We start from the raw sequence: 27,583 nt of genomic DNA on the forward strand, positions 1-27,583 counted from the left end.
TTAGACTACTGCAGCCTCTTACTTATTTAGGCTATTCAAAGGCAACACTACATTGCAGGATGTCTGCAAGAGGAGAATGCAACAACAGACTAAAACCACTGCTGCAATACGTGCCTCAAGATTGATGTAAGTAACGAACTGAAGGAAAATCACCTGCCAGCACACCTACCTGCCCCAAACGGCCCCCACAGCCTGCTGTGATCTGCAGAGCTGTGCTCCCAGCTGCAAAGCTGTCACTCGGTGTCACGTGTCCTTGGGGGGGATGCCAAAGACTGGTTGGCCATTCAGAGAAGTTACCCGAGAGAGGGCTCTTGTGCACCTCCACCAGAGGGATCAGAAGCTGCTCTTATTTGCTCAAACGTCCCCATCTCTGTGTACTACAACAGAGCAGGGAAAGGAACGGGGTTTTGTAGATATGGCTTACAAAGTGGTACAGCACTCAGGCCTTGCTGACACAGATGCATCCAGTGGGGATGGAAAGGGACAAAAAGTCACCACCAGCGACTGTGGGAACAAATCTGCACAGAAAAACCTATTTGTTATTTTGAGAGTAATTCTGAAGTCCCACAAACCCTGCCAGCACGCAGCTCTAGGGAATTTCTATCTTATCATTTTCCTGCAAGGGCACTTCAAAGATGAGCTCAGAAAAGGAGATATGGACCAAGTTAAGAAATCCCACCTCTGTTCAAGAGATCCTACTAAATGCAGTATGTTTTCCAGCTAAATTGTCACAGGAAGATGATGGGATGCTACCTAGTGCAACAGGATACTGCCAGCTTTGAAAAAAAGGCATGAGCAGTGCTTATCAAAACCAGATATGATTGTGAGGATCCTTCCCATTCTATACCAGCCCCTCCAGTTCAATCAAGCTATGAAAACCTATGAAAAGAACATGCAGTATGAGAAATGATGTAATTGGAAAATATCTGTGGGGCAAAAGATGACACCTTGGATTCGTATATGCAATCAAGTATTCCAAGGAGCTATTCTGAAAAAAAAAAATTCAAAATGGCTTTTTAAAAGCAACTCACATTTTTGCCACGTTTGCTCATACGCTTTGCAAGCAGCAAAGACACAAGGTATTTTCTTTGCTAGCAAGCTGTACAAGCTAACATCAACCTGATTGACCCTGTCCAGCCCAAGTGATATTTTATCACTGTACATTTTTAATGTTAACCCTTTATGGACTTCATGTGTACGTAGCAATCGTGCTTTCCCCACCCCAACACAGATGTTGGATTAAACAGCCAAAAAAGCCACCGGCGCTTTCTTCTTTCCTTGTGATATGGAGCAAGTGTCACCAACAGTTCTCCTGGGAAACTTCTTCACTCCCAGAGTAATGCTGCACAGAATATTTCCCTGCACATCCCTCCATTTCCTTGAGGAGGGTGCATTCTGTACCCCAGTGCCTATTTCCCTACACATTCAGTGATACTGCACGGTTATTCATACTGCTAATGCTTCAGTTCAGCTTCCTTGAACAACTCAATCACAAAGAAGTCTAAGCACTCCATACAATCTTGTGCTTTCTGCTGCCTGAAACTTGAGCCAGACTGAGCTATTATACTGATATGGAATAGGAATGTAAACAAAATCAAGCCTCTGAGATATCCCTGTCCAGTCTGGATGCCCTTTGCAGAGGCAGCCTCCACAAAGAGATGCAACTGGAATGTATCAAGGACTCAGAAGGGGAACTAGCAATCACAGTTCCTTCATAGTTGACTCCTAAAACAGTACTGATGGTTCATCAGTGGTACTCATGACTTGTCTGCAAAATATCTGTTTACACTGGGGCAATGGCTCTGTGAACTACTGCCCTACGTCAAATCCGAGGCCTCCAGTGTTGCTATAAACGAACATTTGATATTTGTGGCTGGGGCCAGATGCTCCACAGTACACCTCAGCCAGATCAGCACCTCTGAGGAATTGTGCTGAACTGCAGAATTGTCCTCTGATACAGACCTGTACACATTTAGGATTGATTGAAATAACATTGTTTTCATTTTGCCTACTATCAAACACCTGAAGCCAGCCACACTGGGTCTCTGGAGGTTCCAAGCTAAGGAGCTAAAAGAGTACAACACTTTCACCTGCCTTAAATAAGAGTAAACACAACTAAGCCCTGCATCCAGGTGCACTGCTTAGTAACTATTAAGGAACACTGAGTCCAGTGGGAATTATGTTCTAACTTGGCTCCTGCATTACAGTTTGCCTTGGGAATCCTACCAGAACTGAAAGCTAGTTGAACAACGATAGTCATATCAGCCATTCATGGTGTCCCTGAAGCCCCACACCTCCAAGACAGAGATCTGGAAGCTTTCGGAACACAGCGGTTGATTGTTGAAGGTGTTGCAGTGGCTGGTCCTCCCATGGTTCAGGTCTGCATCGAGGTAAAGAGCCTGGCCATCACCGCCTCCTGGGAAGAGAAAACCCCGAGTTAAAGCTGTCTTTGCATGTCTCAGGGTGAGAAACTGTTATAGAAGCCGATTCAAACACCAGAAGCCCTAAATCAGGCATGTCCAATGGGCGGGAGGTCGACACAAAACAAACAGATGAGGACTTTTTGGTTCAGACAAGTCAGTCACTATGCGTAATCAGCAAGGAAATCATGTCAGTTTTCAAAGATCACAGTTTGAAAAGACAGCATATGCCAACACCTGCTGCCAAATCCGATGAATGTCAAGGAATTCTTCATAAGGCCAGAACAGCAGAAATGAAGACAAGTCTTACCTCAACATCTTTTTAAGTTAAAACTCAAACAGACTGCTATAAAAGCTTGTTTTGCAGCAGCAAATCTGCCACAGCAAACACACAACACCACGTACCGATGTGAATTCACGAGGCAACGTGTGGAAAGCGTGGCAGATGTGATCTGTCCTGACAAAAAGCACGGATTTTCCTAATGCTGGTTTGCCTCCCCAGGTTGCAGCTGGGCAAACCAGAGGAGCAGCAAAATCTGCTGGAAGAAATTTGGAGACTGAAGCTGCTCATTTCCAGTGCCGTGCTTTGGCAACACGTGAAGGCATCGATGCTACAGGTATGGCTCAACCTGCCAGTCTTATTATTGGTAACAACCATCACGTCACTGAAGCAATGGCTGCTTTGGTGCCATTAAAAGACACGACCCAACGTCTTGATTTGTATGGAGCATTAAAAAAAAAAAACACAAAAGAACACTGAAGTGATTTTCTTTATCCTTTGGCAATGTATGTGGTACAGCCACTGATGGAACCCAGCAGTGGTTGGTAATAAAAAGAAAGGGAGACTCAGAAAATTAACAGACAATGCAACTGTGGCCCAAACCAATTTTTCTTCCCTCAGTGTGGCCCTGGCAAGCCAAAAGGTTGGACATCCATGTCCTAAGTGATGCTTGCTTGTTGTCTTCAGGTGTAATTGAATAAGCTCAGATTCATTGCTTTTCAGTGATAGTATCAGAATGAGGTTTTTAAAATAGACCCATGCAATTCCTTAAGAACAAGAAAACTGACTCAGCTTCCTGCCTTCAGGCCTGTCTTTCAGTGCTGGATAATCCATCCCAACTGCACATTTTCCCTCTGTAAAGAAAAAGCTGAGGAAACTTAGCAATCAAAATCAAAGCTAGGAGAAGAACAGAACTGGCCTGGTATTCTTAATCATGATTAAACACATCAAAGCAAACTGCATTTTGATCACCTGTGTCACTTGGTCAATACCCACAGAGCTTATGGCCAGAGATGCAGTAGGGTAACATAGATTTAGAGACAAACATGCTGGGAAAATGAAAGACCTCCCAACTGCCTATAGGGCAACTGTGCAAGCTACAAAAACCATCTGAGGAATCAAAGGAGCAGAAAGTCTCATCTACAGCTGGATTATGTGCAACATTCACTTCACTACTGCTCAAGCTTGTATTTCTTTTATTACTACCAATGGTGAACAGTTCAGATCTCTCAAATACCTGTGATCTGTAATTTTCAGTGCTTTCCAATTCAATTACATATGCACTTCACAAGCCCAGCTAATAGTGAAGCAGCCCAACTTATGGCTGAGTAGTGCAGGTGCTGTTAAGTGGAAAATCAGCAGGCATTTGATGGTATTGTTTAAATCATGGGGTTAGTTGCACTCCTAATGTGTGTCAAGTGAAGCTTTCTGGAAGGACAGCTACAGCTCTGCATCTGCCACCACTGAGGTGACAACTTTACTAAGCATCACCACAGATCTGATACAGTTCCAGAAGAAGGAATGTCTTTCACATTCTACTCTATGAGTCAAAGTCCTCAGTGCTGAGTTCCCCTTCGAGAGCTACTTCTCATCACTATGCAGGACGAAGGTATTGCTGTGCTCAAAGCTACAAGCTACTATCAAAGATCTTACTTACAAATGCACATTATGCAAGTTGCCAAAAGAAAGCTTTTGTTGGTTAATATCATGTTTTGGCAACTTTTCTCTCCAAACAGTAATACTAATAGCACCAACAATACTGAAATGCCTATGTGGTAAATAAATGGGACTCTCTCATCTAATAGTGATGAGAGGTGGTGGGGAACACACGCTCACATTCTCACACTGACTTACCTATAATGATGCATTCACTGCTGCCAGCCATGAACATGGAAGCTGTTTTGGATGGTAAGTTGAAGTGCCGAGCTGATAAGAAGGGAGAAAGGCGATCTGATGGGTCTGAGAGGGAGCCTCTGCAGGAGAGGGTGTTGGAAGCTGGCGAGGCATGATTTTCTGGCTCAGAACCACTTGCAGCCAATTCCGGGTGCTTGATGATCACCCACTCGTAGCGTTCCACTTCTGGCTGCAGCTATGCAGGTGAGGAGAAACAGAACTTTCTATTGGTGAGCAGTAACAGTGCTGAGAGCTCTGCAGGGAAAACAACACTCGAGCCCCTCAGGATTCCACCCACACCATCAGACCAAACCGTTGTTAGGTTGGATATCGTTTCTTTTCTTTATATCTTTGCTTTTTAAGTGATTGAAAAAAACAACACAGTGGTTCCCAAGTTACTTTAATAACACTTGTGAAAAAGAGCTCTGAGCATCGGGCAAAAAAGGCTCAGCACAGAACTGAGAAGTAACATCTCCTCCACCCAACCTGAAGTGCTCGGCAGGCTTTAAGAACAAAAGTACATTAATGCAGCCTCTTCCACTGGAAGGGAAGCGTGAGTTAGTCCCACCAGTACAGCACAGCCTTGCAGCAGGGCAGGAGCAAGGAAACTGGAACAGCTGCCCAGTGATGCTGTGGATGCCCCATCCATCCCTGGAGGTGTTCAAGGCCAGGTTGGATGGGGCAGCCTGGTTTAGCATTAAACGTGGAGGTTGGTGGCCCTGCATGTGGCAGGGGGGTTGGAGATTCATGATCCTTGAGGTCCCTTCCAACCCTGGCCATTCTGTGAAACCATACTCACCCTAAACACAAAGCACTCCCCAGTTCCAAAGAAACTCAGCTTGTTCCCACCTCGCCTGCGCTCGCTCCAGTCGGTGGACAGATAAGCACCGCAGACCTGGTGGGAACAGCAAGGTGTGAGCAGCAAGGTGGAAGAACAAAGTGTGTTTCAACAACTGAGAGCAACACTGCAGAGTCCAGAACTGAAGCTTTGATTTCCGAAAGCTCTACATCAGTGGATTAAAGCAGCACAAGTACTTATATCTAAAGATAGATTTAAACTGCTTTAATCTGCTGGGGAGAACCCTTCAAATATGAAATGTTTCATAAATTATTTTACATCTCTGAGGCCTTAAAGGAGAATCGTTCCAATGTACCCTCAGTGACCAAAACACAAATGACTCCAGACTTGTAAATCCTTACATTACTTCATCCTTTCAGCATCCAAAGTCACAGTATAAGCAGTTCTGGCTGACTGTCCTCCCCTGATAGCACACAGCAGCCTTGAGTCCTCCCCATAACAAGCTATAGGTAAAACTGGCTCAGCTAGACTGATTTTAAAACTAGCTCCAACATTTAGAGCAGCCTGTTCAAACAGCATGGAGCTCAGTAGCTTCCATAAGAACAGGACAGCCTTACAGGTCTGATTTTTAATGTGGATTCCCCCATTTGCACTGGAAGAGTTTCTCAGTACCAGCAACAAGCATTCCTACCAAGGGGAGACAGACCAAACAAACAGCAAAGGTCCAAGAACACCAGCAAAGCAATATAGCACATTCTCAGAGCCATGGTTAAACAGTCGTTCACTTGCTGTTTGGACTCTGCCAGCATTACAAGCAGAGCTCCTAGGACAAAAGCTCTGAAGAACAGTTTTGTTAATCAGGTAAAGCACATGAATGAAGTAAATACCCCAGAACGTCATTGGCTGCATCCAAAGTTCACCAGAGTCAGAAAATGGGAAGGTTAGCTTTCTTCTTTCCAAAACACAAGGATAAACATTGGAATAAAGGACGAATGTGACTCCCACCAAAAGCACACACACACACACATTCCCAACAACCAACCAAACAGCAACACCCCACACTTCTCCCTGTTTCCACGGGGGCTTTCTTTTTGTTTGAGAGGTAGGAAACTAAACGCGCTGTCAAAACAGCATCATTTCACCAAGCTGGAAAGGACAAGAAGCAAAATAATGCCTTTTCTACTTTCCTGCTTCTCTTTAGATATAACGGACATCATATGAGCCACTGGTTTGTAGCACAGGTCTGGGACTGCCAGAAACACACACAGCTATGAAACAACCTGCACCACTGGCATTAGCTAGATGTGAAAAAGAGCAGTGAGGAGCTTGCTCCGTGGGGCAGCCATTCTGGGGAAACAAGCAGAAATACAAACCTATGGGCTGTAACTACAGCTCCACATCACACACAGCTTCTGCAATTCACGCATGGTAGAGAGCAGACCCTCATCACACACAGTATTTATGTGCAGCCCTTCTGAGGGTCTGGGAAACTTTCTTGTTGTAAGCTTTTCTTTTTTTGATAACTATGCAATAAAACTAATGTGTTTGTTTTCACATTATTTAGTGCACTATAATTCCTACCATACAATTTCTGCTATTTTCTCTCTTTATGTCCTGGAGAAAATGAAAATATCCTCTATGAACCACAAGTTTACACATTTCCACAGCATCTCCTTCTGATTCTGTAACTAAGAGAGTCTGTCCAAGAGCTCAGTGTGTAGCTACTGCCCATCATCCTCCATTACTCACGAAGAACAGCAGACCACAACCTACTTAACAAGACTTACCCATGAACATCTAAGTCCCATAAGCAACAAGAGGAATAAATTAAAGCACGCAATTGTTAAAAAACAATCAGAAAATCCCAACAATGGAGCAATTCCAGGCTCCCTGTTTCTTCAGTTTCTTCAAAACTGCTGCATGGAATGCTGTATTAGAACACAACTGCTCAAAACCTAATTTCTTCAGTCGCCTTTCACCTCACTCACCTCTTTTGCTGTGGTCTTGATCAGAACAAGAGTAGGCTCGTGTCCCTCGCTGTGAGAATAGAACCTAGGGTGCAAAGCACACAAAAATAAGCACTCAACAACCATCGCCAACTGCAGCTCTCCTCTCATCAGCTTTTTGCAGGGCTTTTTGTGCTCCCTCAGAATAAGCCTAGCTATGGCCACAGCAGCATTTTACATAAGGCAATGGAAAGCAAGTTGCATCCTGAGGGCAGATGACTATCAATGCTTCAGTGCTGTGTGTCTGATACTAAATAATTATGATGCATTTTTACTTTTTCTCATGGCTCTGGGACAGCTCACTATCTCAGTTTCAGAGTGGAAGTAATTATTAGGAGCTGTACAGTCTCGTGTGTCAAGAGCAAGTAAAACTCATGTCTATTTTATCCCACTTTAATAACAACAATCAGAATCACGGGCAGAAAGAAACTGTAAGGGAACCACCAGTTTTCACTTCCCTTACTTCCCTCTGATAATCACACTCAAACTAATCCCTCAAAAGAGCCTAAAGAGCAGCCACCAATTTAAATCATTTATAACCAGTGGAGAACGAACCAGTCTCAGAGCAGAACATTCTGATGTACGTTTGACCTTTCCAATTGGTTGCAGACATTAAAATGGTTCTCCACGTTCTGGCAAATGAGATGCCCTGATCAAACGCTGAAGCCAAGAGGAATCTGCCACATTTGTGTTCCACCTCTGACTGTTTTTCAGACAGCCTGACTACACCCATCCAGTCAGCAGCTCATTAACTGCTCTTTTTCGCCCATAAAGAAGCGCAGGGAAAGCTGTGGTTACCTGCTCAGACTACAGCCATGTTCCAAGGTGGTGAAGAGCAAGAGGGGCTGGCAAAGCGCAAAGCGCTCCGGGATCCACGACCAGATATCTCGCATCTCTTTCACACTGACAATTTCAGACTTGAAGTTCTCTGCGTGGACTGCCAAGTGCACATTCTGCCTGAGAAACACAGTACAGAACATTGAGAGACAACGACTGAACAGAACCAGCAGGCTGATCACTGGACAGCAACAAGAAAAGGGCTGAACGCCTAACGACTCTACAGATGTGTCAGTACCCAAAGCTCCAGCCCACGGGATTAGATTTAGTGAAGAATGTGAAACACAGCAGTACAACATAGCCTGTGACATGAAGCCATCCTTACTGGAACACCTGAAGCAGCTGTGGCCTGCACCTGTGCATACAGAGGGCATAATGGCGAGGCAGCTAGCAGCTAGGCACGGTCTTACCAGTGCTGGCACTGAAGTGCAAAGAACAACAGACCTGCAGAAACAGCCAGAAAAACAAAAAAAAGAGAGAACATTTTTCCCCTCTGTTTTGCTGCCTGTATTATGGAATTAGGGAATTTGTAAAAAGAAATCTTAGAGGAATCAGCACTACCGTGCTAAGCAATGCTAATCCAAGCCAAATACTTGAAGCTTCTGCAAAGTTCCTCCAACTGGAAGCATTTCATTATGAATGATTTCACTGAATTAAGAAGTGAAGAAGTTCCCAGCCCTGCAGATGCAGACAAAATCTGAGCAGGTGAAGTGAAGGAATGCCAGGGACTCCCACTGGAAACCACCCCCATCCCCCACAAAGGGGCCTGGTACCTTTATGAAAACTGACTCATGGCTTTCAAACACTTGAAAGTACTAAAAGTAGTAATAAGAGCGGAACACCTCAACCAGCCTTCGGTTCTCAGATTAAATAAACACACAAACTTAGAGCCTGGGGATTAAATGAGGGTTATTGAATTCATGAGTGATGTTACAGACTTTTAAAATGCAAATGTGACAGCCAAGAACATGGGAGAAGTGACAGATGAACTCACACAAGATATTAAGTTACCGAGTGGCAATTAGTTGCACCAAGTTTTGGGGAGTTTGCTCTGCATGCAAGAGTTCAGCTTGTGGAAGAACTGCAAGAGTTTTCCAATTCAGGGCTTCATGCATTATTTTTTTTAATAGTTTTGCATTTCCTTCCTCCTGCATTCACAGAACACAGAAGCCCTCAATGCTACACACCTGCACAGCTGGGCTGCTCCCTAAAACACATCACACATCTTTTTTCCTTGCCTGTGGTACAAAGAGATCAGCATTTGCACTGCACATTAGAGCAGAGCTTGCCAGGAACAACTGGGAAATGCTCACTGAAACGTAGCACAGCTGCCTTAATGCCAGCATTTCTAGCCAGGTGACTCCTCAAGTCACTTAAAACAACCCAGCACCACTGCTTCCTTCAGCAACATGAACCAAGTCACAGCTTGCACTGTTGCCCTGCATTATTTGTTAGTAAGAAACTCATTTGGACACCCTCTTAAACAGCCTCCAACAATCAGTGAGCTGTAAAATTTACAGCTGCCTGGGATTTTATTTTTGCTTTTAATCACAGCACACTGAGACACCAGAGAGGTCAGCTAGCCTGATGCAAGCCCAGACTCAAATCCACGCTGCCAGGATCTTACTGCAGGCCTCAGCCCTTCTGGTCCCATTTGGTCTCAAGGCTTGGTGGAACTATGGAACACAGCTGGCAAACAAAGGCCTGGTTTGAGCTCATTCAAAAGCAGGGTTTTTCCCACATTTGAGGAATTAGAAGAACATTCAGCACTGTCAACTGGTTTATCACAGTGAACTTCCAGAGGAAAAACACAATGATGGGGGAATGGCTGCTTACATGGGTTGACAGCGACAGGACGAGGGGGAATGGTTTTAAACTGAGACAGGGGAGGTTTAGGTTGGATATTAGGAGGAAGTTTTTCCCCCAGAGGGTGGTGAGGCACTGGCACAGGTTGCCCAAGGAGGCTGTGGATGCCCCATCCCTGCAGGCATTCGAGGCCAGGCTGGATGTGGCTCTGGGCAGCCTGGGCTGCTGGTTGGCGACCTGCACACAGCAGGGGTTGGAGCTGGATGAGCATCGTGGGCCTTTGCAACCCAGGCCATCCTGTGATAAATGGACTAGCACTTTCCCATGTAGGTGGATATCATCTTTACCAGCAGAGTCTTCTGGTTCACTAAAACACACCTTGCATTCCATCAGCCCCATGAAACTATTCCAGGCTGCCCCTTCAATATCACCATGAATCATTTTACATTTCATGTCACCATTCAGAGAGTGAAACTGGGGTCACTGCTTGGCTGCAGAATTCTGTATGAAATGACTTATTTCCCCATCATAAATCACAGCCGTAGGTGCCTAAGACTGGAAATGTAATCCAGTGTTGAAACCAGTCCCCCTGGACATCAGCCCCCTCCAAACCAAATTCTGCACTGCTTTATAAATCCGATGGCTTTCAGAAAACTGCAACTAGAGTTGCAAGTGCCTGACCTTCGTTCCTCCTCTCCTTTTTGGCAGCATTTCTGTTAACTTCAGAAAATATTTGTTAGTACTGAAAACCATCTGCTTCAGCTGGGCAGCCGCGTTTCAAGCAGTACAGGAGTGAAAACGAACAGCACACAAACTGGCTAAACAGAGAGGTTTCATTTGATGCCAGATGCTGAAAATGAAGTTAGCTGCCATTGCCACCACAGGCCTTTCAAAGTCATCCAGTGGAAAACAAAGCTAAGCACACTGGATGTGGACTGGCAGAGCATGGAGATGTGCCCTGAAACCATCATCAGAACTGAACTGGAGTTAACTGGGATCTCACCTCTCTTGCTGTCCTCTGCTGGGGTGTTGGGAAGATACCTTCTTATCCCAAAGGACACAAGATACTACTGGGTTAGAAAGTAGCACAATTTAAGGGCGTAAAGGCCTGGTGGAAGCGATAGGTTTCCTTTCAGTCATTAATGGTCAGCTGCAGGTGTTTAAGGCTGAAACACAATCTGGCGTTGCAGGCTGTCTGTTACGCCGCTCTCATCCACACCCGGCCCCTCAGCTCTGAACTCCCTGCTTCCCAGCAGAAATTGATTCCTGCTTTTTGCTGCTTTCACAATCTTGTAACAACAGTAAATAAAAGGTGGACCTTGCAGGTTTGCTTGGCTGGAATTAAAAGCACTCGGACTGAAAGGAGACAAAATCCACGACATACTGTATATGAAACATGCTCTGGTGAGTTTGCTCTCAAGGTGTTCTTCCAGACACGAACGCACATGGAAATTAGTCCCACTTTGATTTTACAAGTTAGTACAAATATTAGCATGTATCTCTCACTGAAGTTAACCCAGGGCACCTGCAACAAGGCCAAAGATTGTCCCAGCGGCGCTAATTTGGAGCCACACATCTGTGGGACTTAATGCTCTCTCCTTCTTTGCAAGTTCTCTGCTTATCGGGCATTACAATCACTGGCTTTTGTTCTTAGAGAAATGCTTTTTGGGCCAAGACTGGATGAATGACTTAATTACCCATCAATGCTCGACGGCTGAGTAACTCTGACCTTCTTGACACAGAAGTATTTCTGCTTAGAAATAAATATAACGTAGCATACATCGAGACAAGTTGCTTTCAGGAGTGTGCCAAGTTGGATTCAGTCCAACAGTTTTTCAATCAGCTGCAGAAAGCTTGCAAAGAAAAAAAAATGAAAATCCAGCATGCCTTGCATAAATTTGCAACAGCACATGGCAGGTCTGAATGTGGGCAATACCTAATGGTACAAAAAGCAACAGGGCCAACAAAAACAAAACCCCACAACAGAACCCCACACCCCTCGAACAAAAACCAACAGAACACGTGCCACAGTTTTTCTTTCAGCATCGTGATGACTTCAATTTGCTCGTTAGCACCAAGCTTTTCCATCCTGGGGCACACAGATTCTCACCACTGCATGCGAACCACCGTGCTGAGCAGCTGTGCCCACGACCCCCAGATCTCACAACTGTGCAGGTGCTTTGAACTAACTTTGTAAGAGCGTATGCAGATGTTATGCAGCAATCTGATGCTGTGATTGCTGCCTTGCTTTTCTTGCCCCAGCATTAGCAATAGTGACAGCTTCAGAACAAAAGCCAGGCAAAGACAGAGGAAGCGAGCAGAGTGCAGAGATCCAAGTGTTGGAACCTACCTTTTTGGAGATGTAACACTGCAAACAGGAGGGGTGCAGTGGGTATGGAATTGACAGAAGGAGAACGTATGAGGAGGAAGACAAAAAAAGACAGAAAAAGATCAGTGATTTTCTATAGCCTTGACAAAGTGAACGTAAGGAGCCTGGAAAGAAACAAAAGTACAGTTTGATTTGAATCACCAAGCAAGAGGAAAATAAAAAGACAAGCTCTGTTAACATATTTTCTACATTCTCCCGTCTGTTTTTTCCCCTTTTTGCCGCCTGCTCAGTTATTGGATTGGAAAATAATCCACCATCTCTTTGCACAGGCCAAATATGCATCTGGATGAGAAAACTGACATCCTATCGAGCACTGGAGAAAAGCTCACTTCTCCAGAAACCACATCTGCCGACAGCAGGATCCAAACTGAGCCTCCATCACAGCAGCGCCAAGCCAATGGCTGACGGGAAGCTCTGGTACGTTTATGAAAGCAGTTGAGAGAAGATAAAAGTTACTCATTAGCAACACGGTTTGGTAAATCAGTTTCTACAGGAGTTACGTGGATATCAACCAAGTTTTGCTTGGAAGGTACCTCTGTTCTGAGCAATAGCTCCACAACACCTTTCAAGGCCAAGCTGGAGGGGGCCCTGAGCAGCCTGATCTCGTGGATGGCAACGCAGGGTCCTTCAGGTCCCTTTCAACCTAAGCCTCCCCATGATACAACATTCAGTGCAACAGGGGCTCCTGCTTAACTTCCATTCTGTCGCTGAAGAATATTCTAACACACTCAGAAAGATATTTACAGCTCTTCTGAACTTCAGCACGTGAAGAAAAGCTGACATTCCCAGATTGGAAGAGGCAGTGCTTCTTTTCGCAGGTCCTGAACTTAATGATCAGAACTCTGCCTAATGTGACCCTGCAGTTGCTAGAGGCCTTGAGCCTGGCAGAACAGTGTCCTCCAAGAGACAAGCAAAGTAAAGCACGAGCCAGCTGTACACTAACCTACAATTGTAAAAATATACCCTTGGAAAAGACTGGGAGCTTCACGCATACACTATATGTGTAAGAAGTTCTGCTATCACTTATGGTATTGCTCTTCATTTTCAAGAGGCTTGCAGTCAAACTGCTTTAAAAACTAACCTGTAAGCATGACTTCTCCCTTAATCTACCAGAGTAACTCTGCAGGTAAGCAAAACATTTCCACCTCAGATAGCATTTGTCTACTTACAGTAAAAGAACAGTGGAATATATGGTGCCAGACACCAGGAAACTGATCTTTTATATGAATAATCTCGTATTTAAGAATTAATTATTGTCATGTTTGCTTGGGTACTTTTCTTGCCAATCATTTATTGGCTGTTTTTCCAGCTTTAAATGCTTTCCCGTTTAAAAAGCAGCCTGGGAAAGACCTTTTTGAGATGCAATAATTGCAATTAACATGAACCTCCAAAAAGAATTATAAACACACCATACTTCCCACTAGAATCCCAACAATACTTAATTCGGGGCTGCTGACTTGTTTTCTAATCAAGTGCACAGAAAAGTCAGCAGAGATACCGGGTGTGCAGCCCTAGAGCACTCCTTCTTCCCCGTCAGCCAACCCAAGGCTGGCTGACCACTCATCAGTGAGGAAACCTCAGGATCTCACGTTTGAGGAGCTCACTCGGACCGCCTGCAGGGAGACCCCTACCTTTTCTGCTTGACTGTGATGCCCTTCTGCTGTAAAGCTTTCTCATTGGCCATCTGCAGCAGCTGGATCTCCTTCCGTGAGAACAGGCGGATGGCAAAGGCTTTTTCCAGAAGCCTCTCAGGAGACACCGACTTGGCAATGTCTCTCACGAAAGCTCGGATATCCTGCTGCACGCTGTCAGACTCCATGGGCTGCCCAGCCCTGACTTTGTGAAAAAACTTCAGAATAGCCAACGCAACGCGATAGAGGACTTTGTAGCCCTCCACCAGAAACACATCGAAGACACGAGCAACGTAAACCATGGGCAGCTCTCCAAAGAGCCACCGCTGCCAGTCGGAGTACACCTCCAGCACGTCCTCAGACACTGCCACCATCAGCTTGTGTGCTGCCTGGCAGTACTTGTTCACCAGGTCCCCAAAGGTCATGCAGGAGGACTCAAAGGCCAGGAACGTCTGATCGATGAGCCGCTTGGACGGGTCGTTGCAAGCAAGGATGCGACAGACCTGTTCAAAGCACTCCGCCTCATCCCTGCTGTAGTGGAGAAGCAGAGCTATCACAGAAGGCAGCGCGGGGCAGAACGATATGTCTGGGAACTGATTTGCAATGCACAGTATAATCTTCCTAACTGCCCCAATGCCTTCTGCATTCAAGCAGTACGTGGGAACGAGGCTGTCGTCCACAAACTCTGGCAGTGGAAGGGAGCTGCTGTTACGTTTTCCAACTATCTTCACCACAATGTCCCGGTAAACATTGGCATCTGGGGTCACAGTCCGACATGGGATATTGCTGATCAGCTTGTGGTACACCTTGGCTCTCAGCGAATGGCTCTTGGCCCAGTAGCCTTGCCGAGCCAGCTGCTTCAGCTCCTGGAACTCGGTGCAGGTCAGCTCCTTTACATCCTGGCTCTGGACAGTAACATCCATTTTGTCCCAGTCCACAAAGCGGTTGTATTCATCCATGGCTCCAAGGGAAGCATAGGAGAAAAGCTATGAGAAGTGATCATTAAATGACTTGCTGCTTTTCCTGAGAACAATAATAAAAAGTTTGAGTAAGAGATGGCATCCCATTTTCTTCAGGAACACATGCAAACATTTGACTTGCTCTCATACTTTTTTTTTTTTAGTTATTTTTATGCTAAACTTCACTTCCATTCCCATTAAGCACTCATCAATAACTCATTGATGGATTCTGAGCACATCTGCACATAAAGCGAGCTTCTTGACTGCAGCCCCAAGCAGAGGCATGGGCTTTTGCAGTAACTTCTCACTTAAGAGAACAGATGCATTCCACTCAGAAATACACACCGCAAAGTTTGTTCTATTTGCAGTCTCTATTCCTAAGTTGCTGGGGGAAATAACCACTATTTATACTAAAAGTAGGCAATTTCATGAGCAGCTTAAACTGCTCCAATACTCTGCAGCTAGTGCAAAGAGATGCTGAACTCCTGCTAGACACAACCACGTACTCCCACAGTTGCTTCTCCACATTGGCACTGGCTCTCGTGCAGCCACACGGTCACCAAGATTGGTCTGTTGATCTGGTACAGCTTTCCATTTCCAGTGGACAAGCAAGATGTGCAGCCAGCTCAACATCAGCGTGCCAGTGCAAAGATGACTGCAAGGCAGAACCATCCTTTTAATGGCAATACAGGCTCACATCAGCTTAGAACAGCTTCACGAAACCGCCTCTTAAACCCCTTAAGCTCTGCACTGGACATCTGGTTCTGATCTTGTACAAATGTCAGTGAGCAAATCACCCTCTAGAGGGCCTGCTATCACCGTTAGAAAACTCAAACCATGAAGCTGATGCCTGATCTTCCTGCTCCCGTTCAGACCACACGTTGACATGATCTACTAGTTGACTCCTGCTCTGAAGTTTACCTGGGTCCCCACAGCCAGGGCGACCGCAACCACTAATGGCCATACTTGAATTATGTTTAATCAGTTAGTGCAAAAATAGAAGTGGAGATGCAGTAATACATTTTAGTGACAGCAGGAACGCCCTCATCAGCACCAGGCTGAAGCTGGGGAGCACACCTGCACTGATGCTGCAGACTCTGCAAAGGCAAATAAGCCCTATGAAATGCAACAGGCCTACAAAACTGACCTGTGCACCAGTGATACTATGCAAAAAGGGTAAAGTAACAAAACCAGTTACTGAAATGCTTCTGAAAATTCTTTTGTAACTGATGTGTCAACAGACTAGCCAATGCATGGAACTTGACACGGCCTTTTGTACAACGGCTGCATTAAAGTGATCTGAACTCAAATACTAATTTGGGATTTTTGGACCTCCACGCTGAAACTCCCAAATTTAACTTCCAGTTCAGAAGGTTGTCAGCAGCACACAGGAGCCTTTCACAAACAGCTGAGGGTGGAAATATCTTTCAGGTTATCCAAAAAGGATCTGCTTTTATAAAATCTCTTACATCACAAAATGTAAGAGCAATAGAGAAATGCTCACCACTTCTTCTTGTTGTACACTTATTTAAAGTTAATTCTTGAAGAGGCAATGTGTATTCCCCAAATCACTTCTGCAAGCAGGGTGTCAACAGCGTTTGGAAGCACTGTCTGTCTTCCCTTTCTGCCATCAGCCCTTGAGAGCCCTTTGTACTTATATCAGAAAGTGTTAAGTAAAACCTCTCTGAGTCAATGCAGAAGACAGTCAGGTGAACCTGGGCTGTCCTTTTTCCTCATTTTCTATCACTCAAAGTCACAGGCATATTTAGAGCTTGCATCAAACAAACACCTTCCCCTCTGGAAGTTTCTGCCCATTCCAGAAACTAATTAATGTGACGAGCTCCCCAGCAAGTCACTGAGGTCAGCAGCTTGGGGTCAGAAATGAGACTGACAGAAGTTGTGATCAGAGCTTTCACTCTTACACACACTTTGCTGGGATAAATCTGCTGGCTATTTATGCAGGTCTGTCAGTTCATGCTTTTCAAAGACCTAAATTAAAACAAACAAACAAACAAACAAAACAGCAAAGCAAACAGGCTTTGTCAAGGTCACTAAAGCAGCTCTTAACTGCAAGCAAAGCCAACAGAATCAGAGCGCTCCAGTGTAATGGTGCATAGCTCCTGACACTGTGCCAACAGCTACAAGCAGCAGGCCTCCAACTGGGAGCATTGACTTGCCAGAGAAGAGCCTGAAACTTCAGAAAAGTTCTAGCCAGCCTTTGCGGTGTCCTCCTCCCATTCCCTTCCAATCTTCTTTCATCCTCCACTCTACTTAGCTGTCACATACAGAGAAGGGGATAAGACAACTACAAGAATACATTTCAGAATGACACATGCACAAATACATGGTCCAAGAGACCTGGTCCAAGGTCCCCAAAGGTCTCCCCTGAGATTGATACATCCACAGCGCAACAAAACCTCTCTCCTACTTGCTAAAGTAACTACGGAGAAGTTAGCAACCTATTGCAGGAGTGTCCTCTAACACAGCCTGCGGATAACAGAAGGGCTCAGCACTGGGCTGCAGAGAACTGGGATACTTTGAAGCACCTCAGAGCAGAACAAGGAGATTCAAAACATCAGCAAAAAAAAACCTGGCAAAGCTTAAGAGCTGCAGGCACCTCTTGAAGGGAAAGTCCCTGCTCTCCTTTCTAAATAGACTGACTTCTCCAAGCAGGAATCAGCACAGAAAAGAACAAACTTTTCTATCAGCAACTGCCACGCAATTCTGATGTTGCTGAATCTATGGACCTCTAATGGAGCTGTCAGCTCCACCAGCAAGAACAAGAGGGAAGCAGAAGTGCTTACTGAAAATACACCAAAAATGGCTGCAGACTTTTCCAAGTTCGGTTTAGAACAGTGAAGCAAACAAATCATCATCATCATTCAAAGCCGAGCACTGGCCATGGAACTGCAGCTGGCTTAATTTCAAGTCAGTGACTGCACTGTCAGGAAACATTTGGCTTGCCAGCCCGGCCACATTTTCATTCCATTCCCCTCTTTTTCCTGTTGTTACGTGGGCTACTTTCAGAAGACGTCTGAAAAATGAAGCTGTATAAAATGTTGAGCAATGAAGTGAGGCAATCAGAAGTCAGATACTGCCTGCAAAGAAAAAAAATGAAATCAGTTCAAAATACATCATTCAGTACAGAAAAGGTTTGGACTTGGAAGTGGACGACCTTTAAGGTCCCTCCCAAGCCAAGCCATTCTGTGATCCTATGAATTATGACTTCCCTTCATTAAAGAGAATATCAGGTTGCACTTTTACTAAAGTTAACACATGGACAACTCGAATTTCACTGCCAAAGAACTTTGTAAGTTTTCCAAGCGGCACTTCAGTATATTTCAATCACAAACCGAACCAATCCTACCTCCAGTTCACTAAGATCATCGCATTTTGCTTTCCAAACTGTAGGAATTAGCAAACTGAAGCACATGAATTACGACTAATCCAACATACACGCGTTTCTTTCAGCCCTGCACACATCCACAGCAGTGAAACAGCCGTATTCCAAACTTGTAAAAAACAGAGTCCAACTCTGCTTGAAAGCTGAGGTGATGCTGTTTGACATGAATTTGATAAACAGGAACGTTCCTCAAAACAGATATTACAGGGAAAAGGGCATAAGATCAGGAAACTCGTGCTCTCTATTTCAGCAGTCTTGCAGTTCTGCCTTCTGAAACTCCGATGACAGATGATAACCAGGATACTCTGCCCTGACACAGCGTTCTGGCCGCATAACAAGAAAGTAAACCCTGGCAATAATATTTAACCATGCACTGCTACACTGGTTCTAATGAAGACCGTTTTCCCAGCACCTTTTGCTATGTACTGCACATATACACATAGATACAGACAATAAATATGTCAGCATGCTTTCTATAACGTGCTCTGCCATCCCTGGACAACGCTGAATCACACCTGAGGTTTTCACTTTATACACCAAAGAACAAAGCGATGCAGCAAGCTAGTAATGCTGCTGAGAAAAAGCAACCAGCAGGCTCTTAAGTCTTTCCTACCCAACTCTTGGGTGCATCTTTCAGTTCCTTCTGAGTCCAGGCCTACAGCAGTTTACCCTCACATCTCTGCTACATGGATCAGGAAACAAGACTGGAGTCACAGTGCCACCCTTCCTTCCCCCAGCACCTCCTGTCTCCTACTTTTAGCTTCAGTGATTTCCCATTCCACAAATTAGCTGAGAAGAAAAAGGTAACAGACAAAACTCAAGCACCCCATTTAGCAACAAAACAAGCCGAAGCGATCAGCAATTCGCACTGCGATGCACTTTGAGCAATGATCCTTTTCAGCAGAGGATACGAGTTGCATGGATTGCTTTGATGAGTTAAACGCAGTTCGATCTCTTCATGCATCGCCCCCGGCGTTGTGTTCAGCACGAGCTGTGCTCCAGCTTCGGGTGCACAACCGATGCTCTAACAGCAGTCTATCAGTAACAAGAGCGTCTTTGCTCCCCATTGGTTTTTCATACTCTTTTGAACCCTAAGAAGTGTTCAACGCTCACTTCACTGAGAAGAGGTAAAGACCTGACAGCGTTGGGTAGCACTGTTAACAGTACAACAGGACACATCATTTTAAGCACCTGTATAATTTCTCTTGTTGTACGCGAAGCACAGACACAGAAGGTTTGCCTTGGAATCCTCTGCTTGCATCTTCAGAAAAGCACCACTGTCTTCTTTAACAGGGTCTTTTAATTACCTGTGACTGACCTACCGAGTCCTTTATAACAGTAAAAAGCTCAGAAGTGCAAGGAGTGCTAACGGTCAGGTAATGGTCAGCATGCACGTGGGGGACAGCTGCAAGCACTTCCACAGGAGGCAGCCAGCCCTCCTTCCCACCTCCTGCCCTGGGACAGCACAGGCACCTCTCATGCTCGCCGCTGACTCCATGAGCTGTGCTGATGAAAACCTTCCACTGAGGTACAACGCTCCATCGCTCCCAAAACAAACAAGACAGAGTAAGAATTAAAGACTGAAGACTGCATGTTCACTGTACATTTTCTCTTCTAAACACCTGACTTCCTATCTTTCTCAGTTTGGGAACCGAGTCCACTACATGCAACCAAAGGCAAAGGGCAAGGTCACTGAAAAGCTCTGACACAAGAGCTAATCTGTATGCAATAAAGCAATCCGTTTTCCGCCCTCTAGCATTGAAAGCTTGCCACCAGTTTGACGTTTACCACCTCTACATCTTAACCCATTACAAACTTTGAATAGCAGAAAAATCTCTTCAAACATCTCTGCTTTGAGACGTTCTCCTCTCACACACACTGTCTGCGTTTATTTATGCTGGACACAGATTTATTTCTTTTTTTCCTCCTATCTAAACTTCCCCCATAGGAATACCTGGAACCATGCTTTATTTCTTGCCTTAGGTTCAGCACAAATGACGGAAACACAGATTTTTACAAGTAGAAAACAGAATAGGAGATATCAGAAAAGGGCATCACTCAGCTCACAGAATCACAGGGTTGGAAGGGACCTCAAGGATCACGAATCTCCAACTCCCTGCCACATGCAGGGCCACCAACCTCCACGTTTAATCCCAGCCCAGGCTGCCCAGGGCCCCATCCAACCTGGCCTGGAACGCCTCCAGGGATGGACGGGGCATCACAGCCTCTCTGGGCAGCTGTTCCAGCACCTCACCACTCTCACAGCAAAGACCTTCCCCTGACATCCAAAGCTCCTGCAAGACATTTGTCAGCAAGCATTTCACAGACAATGGTGATGATTCAAGTGTATGAGGAAACCATCCCACAACATGTTGTAAGATTTTTTTTTTTAAAAGCACATATATGTCCTAGATCTTTCCCTCCCCAGCTGAGCAGTTTGTGAGTGTACAGTTTTCATGACCAGGTGTCACAACAGCGAGCCCAGGGATCTCCTCTGAACTATTTTGCTTTGCTCAGGGTCAGCCTATGCACAACAGTGCACCCCATGCAGCCACAGAGCTGCAGAACACACTGCACACAAAGCACAGCAGGAGCAGAACCCCTGACCAACACAGCCTGCCTCCATCACTCTGCAAGTCATGCTATACCATGCTGCTGTGCTTTCCTGTTCCTGCCTTCCTGTTTCACAAAACAGTAGCCTTTGCTGTGCAGGATTGAACAACAGGCTGGCAGGACATTGAGATCCAGGAGTCTTGCTTGCAGGCTGCAGGGAACCCCTGATGTGCAGAACCAGAGCATCACAGTCACAGCCTGCACCTTGTCAATACATTCTCCACTCACATATAGGTATAGTGTGTGCACACATGCACATAATGAATATAAACAAAAAGCTTTATTCTGGCAATCAAGATTGCTTAGGAGAAACCTAAGTCAGAAGATGGGCAGAAGAACCACTAACTGTGGGCTAATTGAGAACACAAGTCCCTACCCCGCAAGGAGCCTGTGGAAATGCTGCATGCCTTCCTGCAGTTTGCAAATGGTAAGGCACACTCCACTCACACCAGCAGCTATCAGCAGATCTTGTTCATTTCAGGGCAGGTTCTACAGCCTCACATTTTCAACTGCCAGCTGAAAAGGGAGCAGGAAAATGCTTCTGTCTCAGACTACCTTATTACCCTCTGCACTAAGTGCTAAAGGTATGGAACTTGCAAAACAAAAGCTGATTTACAGTAGAAGAACATTATGAAAATTACAAAGTTAAAGCTGTCAACTGCAAAGAAACCATTCTCTTCCAGCTCTGTAAAACTCTGTGCATCTGCTCCAAGGCTGCCCCAAAGAAAAGCTTCAGTGACCTGCTGCCCCTGCTCCTTTTCTGAAACAACACCAGGTAGGCCACCCCACACCAACAAAACATTCAACCAACACTAGGAAGCTTACAGATACACTTTACAGTGAAAGGAGGGTCCAACTGCAGGCAAAATGCCAACGGTTCTATTTCAGGGAATTTGAATCACAGAATCACAGAATCGCTCAGGTTGGAAAAGACCTTGAAGATCATCAAGTCACAGCCTAACCATACTGCCCTAACAACCCTCTGCTAAATCATTTCCCTGATCAGTGAACAATATGTTGCTTTTGATTCTCATCTCTGTAGCCTTTCCAAAGCCTTACTAAAACCCAAAGAGTAGCAAGTTGCTCTTTTGGATGTGTGTCCAAATGGTGTCCATACAGCATTTCACACTGCAAAAGCAAGCGCTGCAGAATCCCAAACCAGTGCAACCTTGTTTCAACCCTAATTTCATAACCAAATGGCACTTACAACAACACAACAGTTGCTGAGGTTTTAATCTCACTGTTACTGCAGACTGCTAATCACTGGTCAGAGCAGTGGGGCAAAGCTTCGGGAAGAGGAACCCTGTGAGAGGGCCATGGAGATAGATGAGGGGTTAGGAGAGGGGGCAGATGAGAGGCCTTGTGCTGGATGCCATTCTTCATCCACACGTTCATTCTGAATAAGCTTAAAGGTACTTAAAGCATCCTACACACCTACCCCTCTGGCAAATGTGGCTGCTCTGGCCCATGGACATCAGTCCCTCAGTGGGAAGAGAGGGCTGGGGCTGTACCAAGACACAGAGCAAAGCTGGACCCCTGTCCCCCTGGGGCATCAGATCAAAAAGCAAACACTTCCTCTAAACGTTGAAGCTATTATACAAAACTAGGAAATGAATGAAAGAAACAGCCCAAACATCCCTCAGACTGAAGCGATCTTACTACTCCTTACCTTAGAACTTGTCCTTGTGTAGATCTCCTCGTGACTTCCACCCTTCTGCTGTGTCTGTTGGGATGGAAACAGAAGTTAAAATCGGACCAGCGATGTGGTGGGCAGCATTAAGTGCCTCAGTGACCTCTGTAACCTTTAAAAGGCATCTGCCTGAAGCTCGGCATGGCTCCCAGCCTCCACAGAACAGAGAACAAGGGGACAGATACCCTCACAGTTCAGATGAGCAGCTAATTAACCATATTGTCAAAGTGCTCACAGCATAAACAACTTCCAGTCTCTCAAACCACAAGCAGGATCACTGCTGGTGGCACCTCTGCAATAAATACTTTCAGCCAACGTTCCCCCTGTAGTTCATTTCTGACTCTCCTGCCCCAGCGCTGCCCAATGTTTTGATCTACAAAGTTACAGGAAGGGCCAAAATTTTTTATGTGAAATGGGCAGCTTCTAGAAAGTGAGCCACATTTTGGACGAGTCCCTTCCTCCTTACGTTGTTTCCCCCTGAATAAATCCTAAGAAAGCAATCCAGCACCGGTGCAGCCACACACAAGTTACACCTATTGCCAGCACAACCCAGCACGCTCACTAATAAAGCCAGCCTATGGAATTCCTTCCCTGAGACAGCACACATCAACAACCCGTGGTCTTCTGCAACACCTTAGAGAGCACAGGAAGCCATCCTCAAACTTGGAAAGTTTAAGCAAGAGGAGAATAAATGAGATAAGGTGAAGCCTGAGCGCAGGTGCAACACAGATAAGAGCACATTCACGCATTAGTTCAGAGAACTTCCAACAGCTGGTCGCCTTCAGCCCGTACTCCCACCCAGCACACAGACTCCACACGAGTCAATCATTAATATAGTGCAGGTAGCTCTATTTTTATATCAGACAGGTCGTGTGACTGCCTGGTCAAGTGCAAGGGGACACAGCGGCCAAAGACCAGCATTACTTACTTAAGCTCTCCTGCAAGCCACTACTCTAATCTACACAGCACGCAAATCTGAGTATTTGCACTGGACTTCTAAGAGAAACTTTGGTGCTCAGCCACAATTCAAGGCTATCTATGAATGGAAAATAGCCACTTTTCTTCCTGACAATCAACACAGCTTATTTCAAGTTCTACCACATCTGTCTGCTTCACAGCAGGCATCCACACAGATACACAAGCAGCTTTAGCAGCCTCTCCATCCCAACAGAGCAGGATATGTTCTAAAGAGCTGCAAGAACAGCAAGGACTGAAATTTTATGGTCTGTAATTTGCTTGCCACCAACTCCATGCAGCTTCATCACTGAAGCAAAAGCACTTGTGAGCTAAACAAATGCCAGGGCAGCATTATCAGATTGCAGTAACCTTGTTCTTGGAGACACTGAGAGACATAAGCAGTGTGGACTGGTTCGCTTTACCTGCTTGCTTGTCCTGAATTTATGGGCACGTTAATTTAGTGCAGCCATAGCTTTCACCAGTTTACAATCCAAATAACAACACCGATGGAGTTTGGGGGCTGTGCCAAGGTTTCAAGTTAGCAGAATGAAGAAAAAACAACCAAGGGGAGCAACCAAAGGCTGCGACAGAAGGAGAGGGCTGGGATGTGCACAGGTGCTTAAAGATGTGCAAGGTTCACGGGCAGCCTGCTACAAACATTTACTTGGCAGCATTTAATTATTAACAGCAAGAAAGAGAAGCAGAAAGCGCTCTCCCTCGCATTCAAACTTGAGCCGCACAAACGCCTGCAAATTTTCAAATATTAATGAAAGAAAAGCCATTCGGTAGCAAGATTCCTACCTGCTGACCGTTGTGCAACAGAACCCACATCCAGCTCACTAACGATGAAGGACGTAAGCACCACGCATTGCTTGGAAGCACCAAGAAGCTAACGCAGCACCTGCCCGAGTCCTTACACACAAGTTATCAGGGCTGCTTCTGCAAAGCAACCATCTGCACGAGATGCCTGTTTATCAGCGGCGGCGAGAAGCAGGGCTTTCCAGCAGAGAATTCCTTTTTCTGGTAATACCTAGCTGCGATCTGCCTCATTTCTGCGCTCGGAGCATTCCCGGACACTCCAGCAACCCAACCCGGCCTGCCTTTGAGCCAGAATCGCCGTCGGACGCCGCAGCCTGCTGCAGGAACCGGCCACAAAGGCTCCCCGTTCCGGGGCTGTAACGCGGGGTCCCGGCGCCGCTCTGCAGGATCGCGTCCCGCCGGCCAGCAGCCGCAGCAATCCTCCTCCACAGCCGACAGCGGACGCAGCGCATCCACGCCCGGAGAGCGGCTCCCGGACAGAAACAACCGAGCAGCCGCACGGCGCTCGGGGCATCCAAGGAAACCGGCCGCGCTCAGAGCAGCGCAGCCCCGCGTCCCGCCCGCACCCCGCAGGCGGCGGCACCACGGCGACGCCGCGGCCGCCCCGCTGCCACTCGCGAGCCCTCAAGGCGCCCTCCGAGCCCCAGCCCAGGACGCCGCTGCCCAAAGAAGCTCAGCTCGGCCCGCCGCCCGCGCCGCCCTTACCGCTGCCGCTCCCGTCAGCGCCGCGCGCACGCATCCCCACCCACCCGCTCAGAGCGACGGGGACGCCGCGCGCATGCGCACAAAGCGCCAAAGCCTCGGGCCAAGAGCGCGCATGCGTGAGCGACGGACGAGAGGACCGATATGATGCGATGGGTGTTGTGTGCGATGGGTGTTGTGCGCGGTGGGTGTTGTGTGCGGTGGGTGTTGTGCGATGGGTGTTGTGTGCGATGGGTGTTGTGTGCGGTGGGTGTTGTGCGCGATGGGTGTTGTGTGCGATGGGTGTTGTGCGATGGGTGTTGTGCGATGGGTGTTGTGCGCGATGGGTGTTGTGCGCGATGGGTGTTGTGCGATGGATGTTGTGTGCGATGGGTGTTGTGTGCGGTGGGTGTTGTGCGGTGGGTGTTGTGTGCGATGGGTGTTGTGTGCGGTGGGTGTTGTGCGATGGGTGTTGTGTGCGGTGGGTGTTGTGTGAGATGGGTGTTGTGCGCGGTGGGTGTTGTGCGCGATGGGTGTTTTGTGCGGTGGGTGTTGTGCGATGGGTGTTTTGTGCGATGGGTGTTGTGTGCGATGGGTGTTGTGTGTGATGGGTGTTTTGTGCGATGGGTGTTGTGTGCGATGGGTGTTGTGCGATGGGTGTTGTGTGCGATGGGTGTTGTGCGCGATGGGTGTTGTGCGCGATGGGTGTTGTGCGCGATGGGTGTTGTGCGCGATGGGTGTTGTGTGCGATGGGTGTGTTGTGCGATGGGTGTTGTGTGCGATGGGTGTTGTGTGAGATGGGTGTTGTGCGCGGTGGGTGTTGTGCGCGATGGGTGTTTTGTGCGGTGGGTGTTGTGCGATGGGTGTTTTGTGCGATGGGTGTTGTGTGCGATGGGTGTTGTGCGATGGGTGTTGTGTGCGATGGGTGTTGTGCGATGGGTGTTGTGCGATGGGTGTTGTGCGATGGGTGTTGTGCGATGGGTGTTGTGCGCGATGGGTGTTGTGCGCGATGGGTGTTGTGCGATGGGTGTTGTGTGCGATGGGTGTTGTGTGCGGTGGGTGTTGTGCGGTGGGTGTTGTGCGGTGGGTGTTGTGTGCGATGGGTGTTGTGTGCGGTGGGTGTTGTGCGCGATGGGTGTTGTGCGCGATGGGTGTTGTGTGCGATGGGTGTTGTGCGCGGTGGGTGTTGTGTGCGATGGGTGTTGTGCGGTGGGTGTTGTGTGCGATGGGTGTTGTGTGCGATGGGTGTTGTGTGCGGTGGGTGTTGTGCGCGATGGGTGTTGTGCGCGATGGGTGTTGTGTGCGATGGGTGTTGTGCGCGGTGGGTGTTGTGTGCGATGGGTGTTGTGCGGTGGGTGTTGTGTGCGATGGGTGTTGTGTGCGGTGGGTGTTGTGTGAGATGGGTGTTGTGCGCGGTGGGTGTTGTGCGCGATGGGTGTTTTGTGCGGTGGGTGTTGTGCGATGGGTGTTTTGTGCGATGGGTGTTGTGTGCGATGGGTGTTGTGCGATGGGTGTTGTGTGCGATGGGTGTTTTGTGCGATGGGTGTTGTGTGCGATGGGTGTTGTGTGCGATGGGTGTTGTGCGCGATGGGTGTTGTGCGATGGGTGTTGTGTGCGATGGGTGTTGTGCGCGATGGGTGTTGTGCGATGGGTGTTGTGTGCGATGGGTGTTGTGTGCGATGGGTGTGTTGTGCGATGGGTGTGTTGTGCGATGGGTGTGTTGTGCGGTGGGTGTTGTGCGCGATGGGTGTTGTGTGCGATGGGTGTTGTGCGCGATGGGTGTTGTGCGCGATGGGTGTTGTGCGCGATGGGTGTTGTGCGATGGGTGTTGTGTGCGGTGGGTGTTGTGTGCGGTGGGTGTTGTGTGCGATGGGTGTTGTGTGCGGTGGGTGTTGTGTGCGATGGGTGTTGTGTGCGGTGGGTGTTGTGTGCGATGGGTGTTGTGCGATGGGTGTTGTGCGCGATGGGTGTTGTGCGCGATGGGTGTTGTGTGCGATGGGTGTTGTGTGCGGTGGGTGTTGTGCGGTGGGTGTTGTGCGGTGGGTGTTGTGCGCGATGGGTGTTGTGCGATGGGTGTTGTGCGCGATGGGTGTTGTGTGTGGTGGGTGTTGTGTGATGGGTGTTGTGTGATGTTTGTTGGCTGTGTTAACTGTTGGGTGCAATAACTGGTTGTTGTATGTGATGGTTGTTGTGTGTGATGTTCATTCAGTTGATGGTTGTCAGGTGTGATGGCTGTTGTGTGTAATGTCTTCTTTTAGGGACACCTGAGGGTTTGAGTTGTTCAGTGCTCAGTGTCTATGCGATCCCTTTGCAAAGCCTGAAAGCTGGGGTGGAAATCAGTTGCTTTTACAGAGGGGTGGCTTTGCACTGTTTGTTTGCCTCTGCTTGGTGGCAGTGTGC

General features: G+C 47.0%; 1 protein-coding gene across 4 annotated transcripts; it reads right to left on the bottom strand.

The window, feature by feature from the left end:
• Window positions 1-302: 302 nt before the first annotated feature.
• On the bottom strand, window positions 303-25,360 carry TBC1D24 (TBC1 domain family member 24). 4 transcript variants are annotated; one of them, XM_048961635.1, is made up of 9 exons: window positions 25,208-25,360; window positions 22,706-22,759; window positions 14,062-15,084; window positions 12,392-12,409; window positions 8,197-8,355; window positions 7,381-7,444; window positions 5,393-5,488; window positions 4,555-4,789; window positions 303-2,416 (listed from the first exon to the last, which is right to left on the bottom strand). In XM_048961635.1, exons 3-9 carry the CDS (start codon window positions 15,018-15,020, stop codon window positions 2,262-2,264), a joined length of 1,686 nt encoding a protein of 561 aa, XP_048817592.1. In that variant the 5' UTR covers window positions 15,021-15,084; window positions 22,706-22,759; window positions 25,208-25,360; the 3' UTR covers window positions 303-2,261. The 4 variants fall into 4 exon arrangements, with proteins under 4 accessions (XP_048817592.1, XP_048817593.1, XP_048817595.1 ...); XM_048961636.1 differs by having other exon boundaries at window positions 24,485-25,360; XM_048961638.1 differs by lacking the exon at window positions 12,392-12,409.
• Window positions 25,361-27,583: the final 2,223 nt, after the last annotated feature.

This window comes from Lagopus muta, chromosome 15, assembly GCF_023343835.1.
Source record: "Lagopus muta isolate bLagMut1 chromosome 15, bLagMut1 primary, whole genome shotgun sequence".
In the NCBI taxonomy this organism is placed as follows: domain Eukaryota; kingdom Metazoa; phylum Chordata; class Aves; order Galliformes; family Phasianidae; genus Lagopus; species Lagopus muta.

Excerpts from the sequence above, each read along its gene's own strand:
- TBC1D24 (XM_048961635.1), bottom strand. The coding sequence starts at position 15,020 with ATGGATGAATACAACCGCTTTGTGGACTGGGACAAAATGGATGTTACT. Across the intron at positions 5,489-7,380 it reads TCAAGACCACAGCAAAAGAG|GTCTGCGGTGCTTATCTGTC; the intron begins GTGAGTGAGGTG and ends TGTTCCCACCAG. Across the intron at positions 4,790-5,392 it reads GGGAGTGCTTTGTGTTTAGG|CTGCAGCCAGAAGTGGAACG; the intron begins GTGAGTATGGTT and ends TCACCTGCATAG.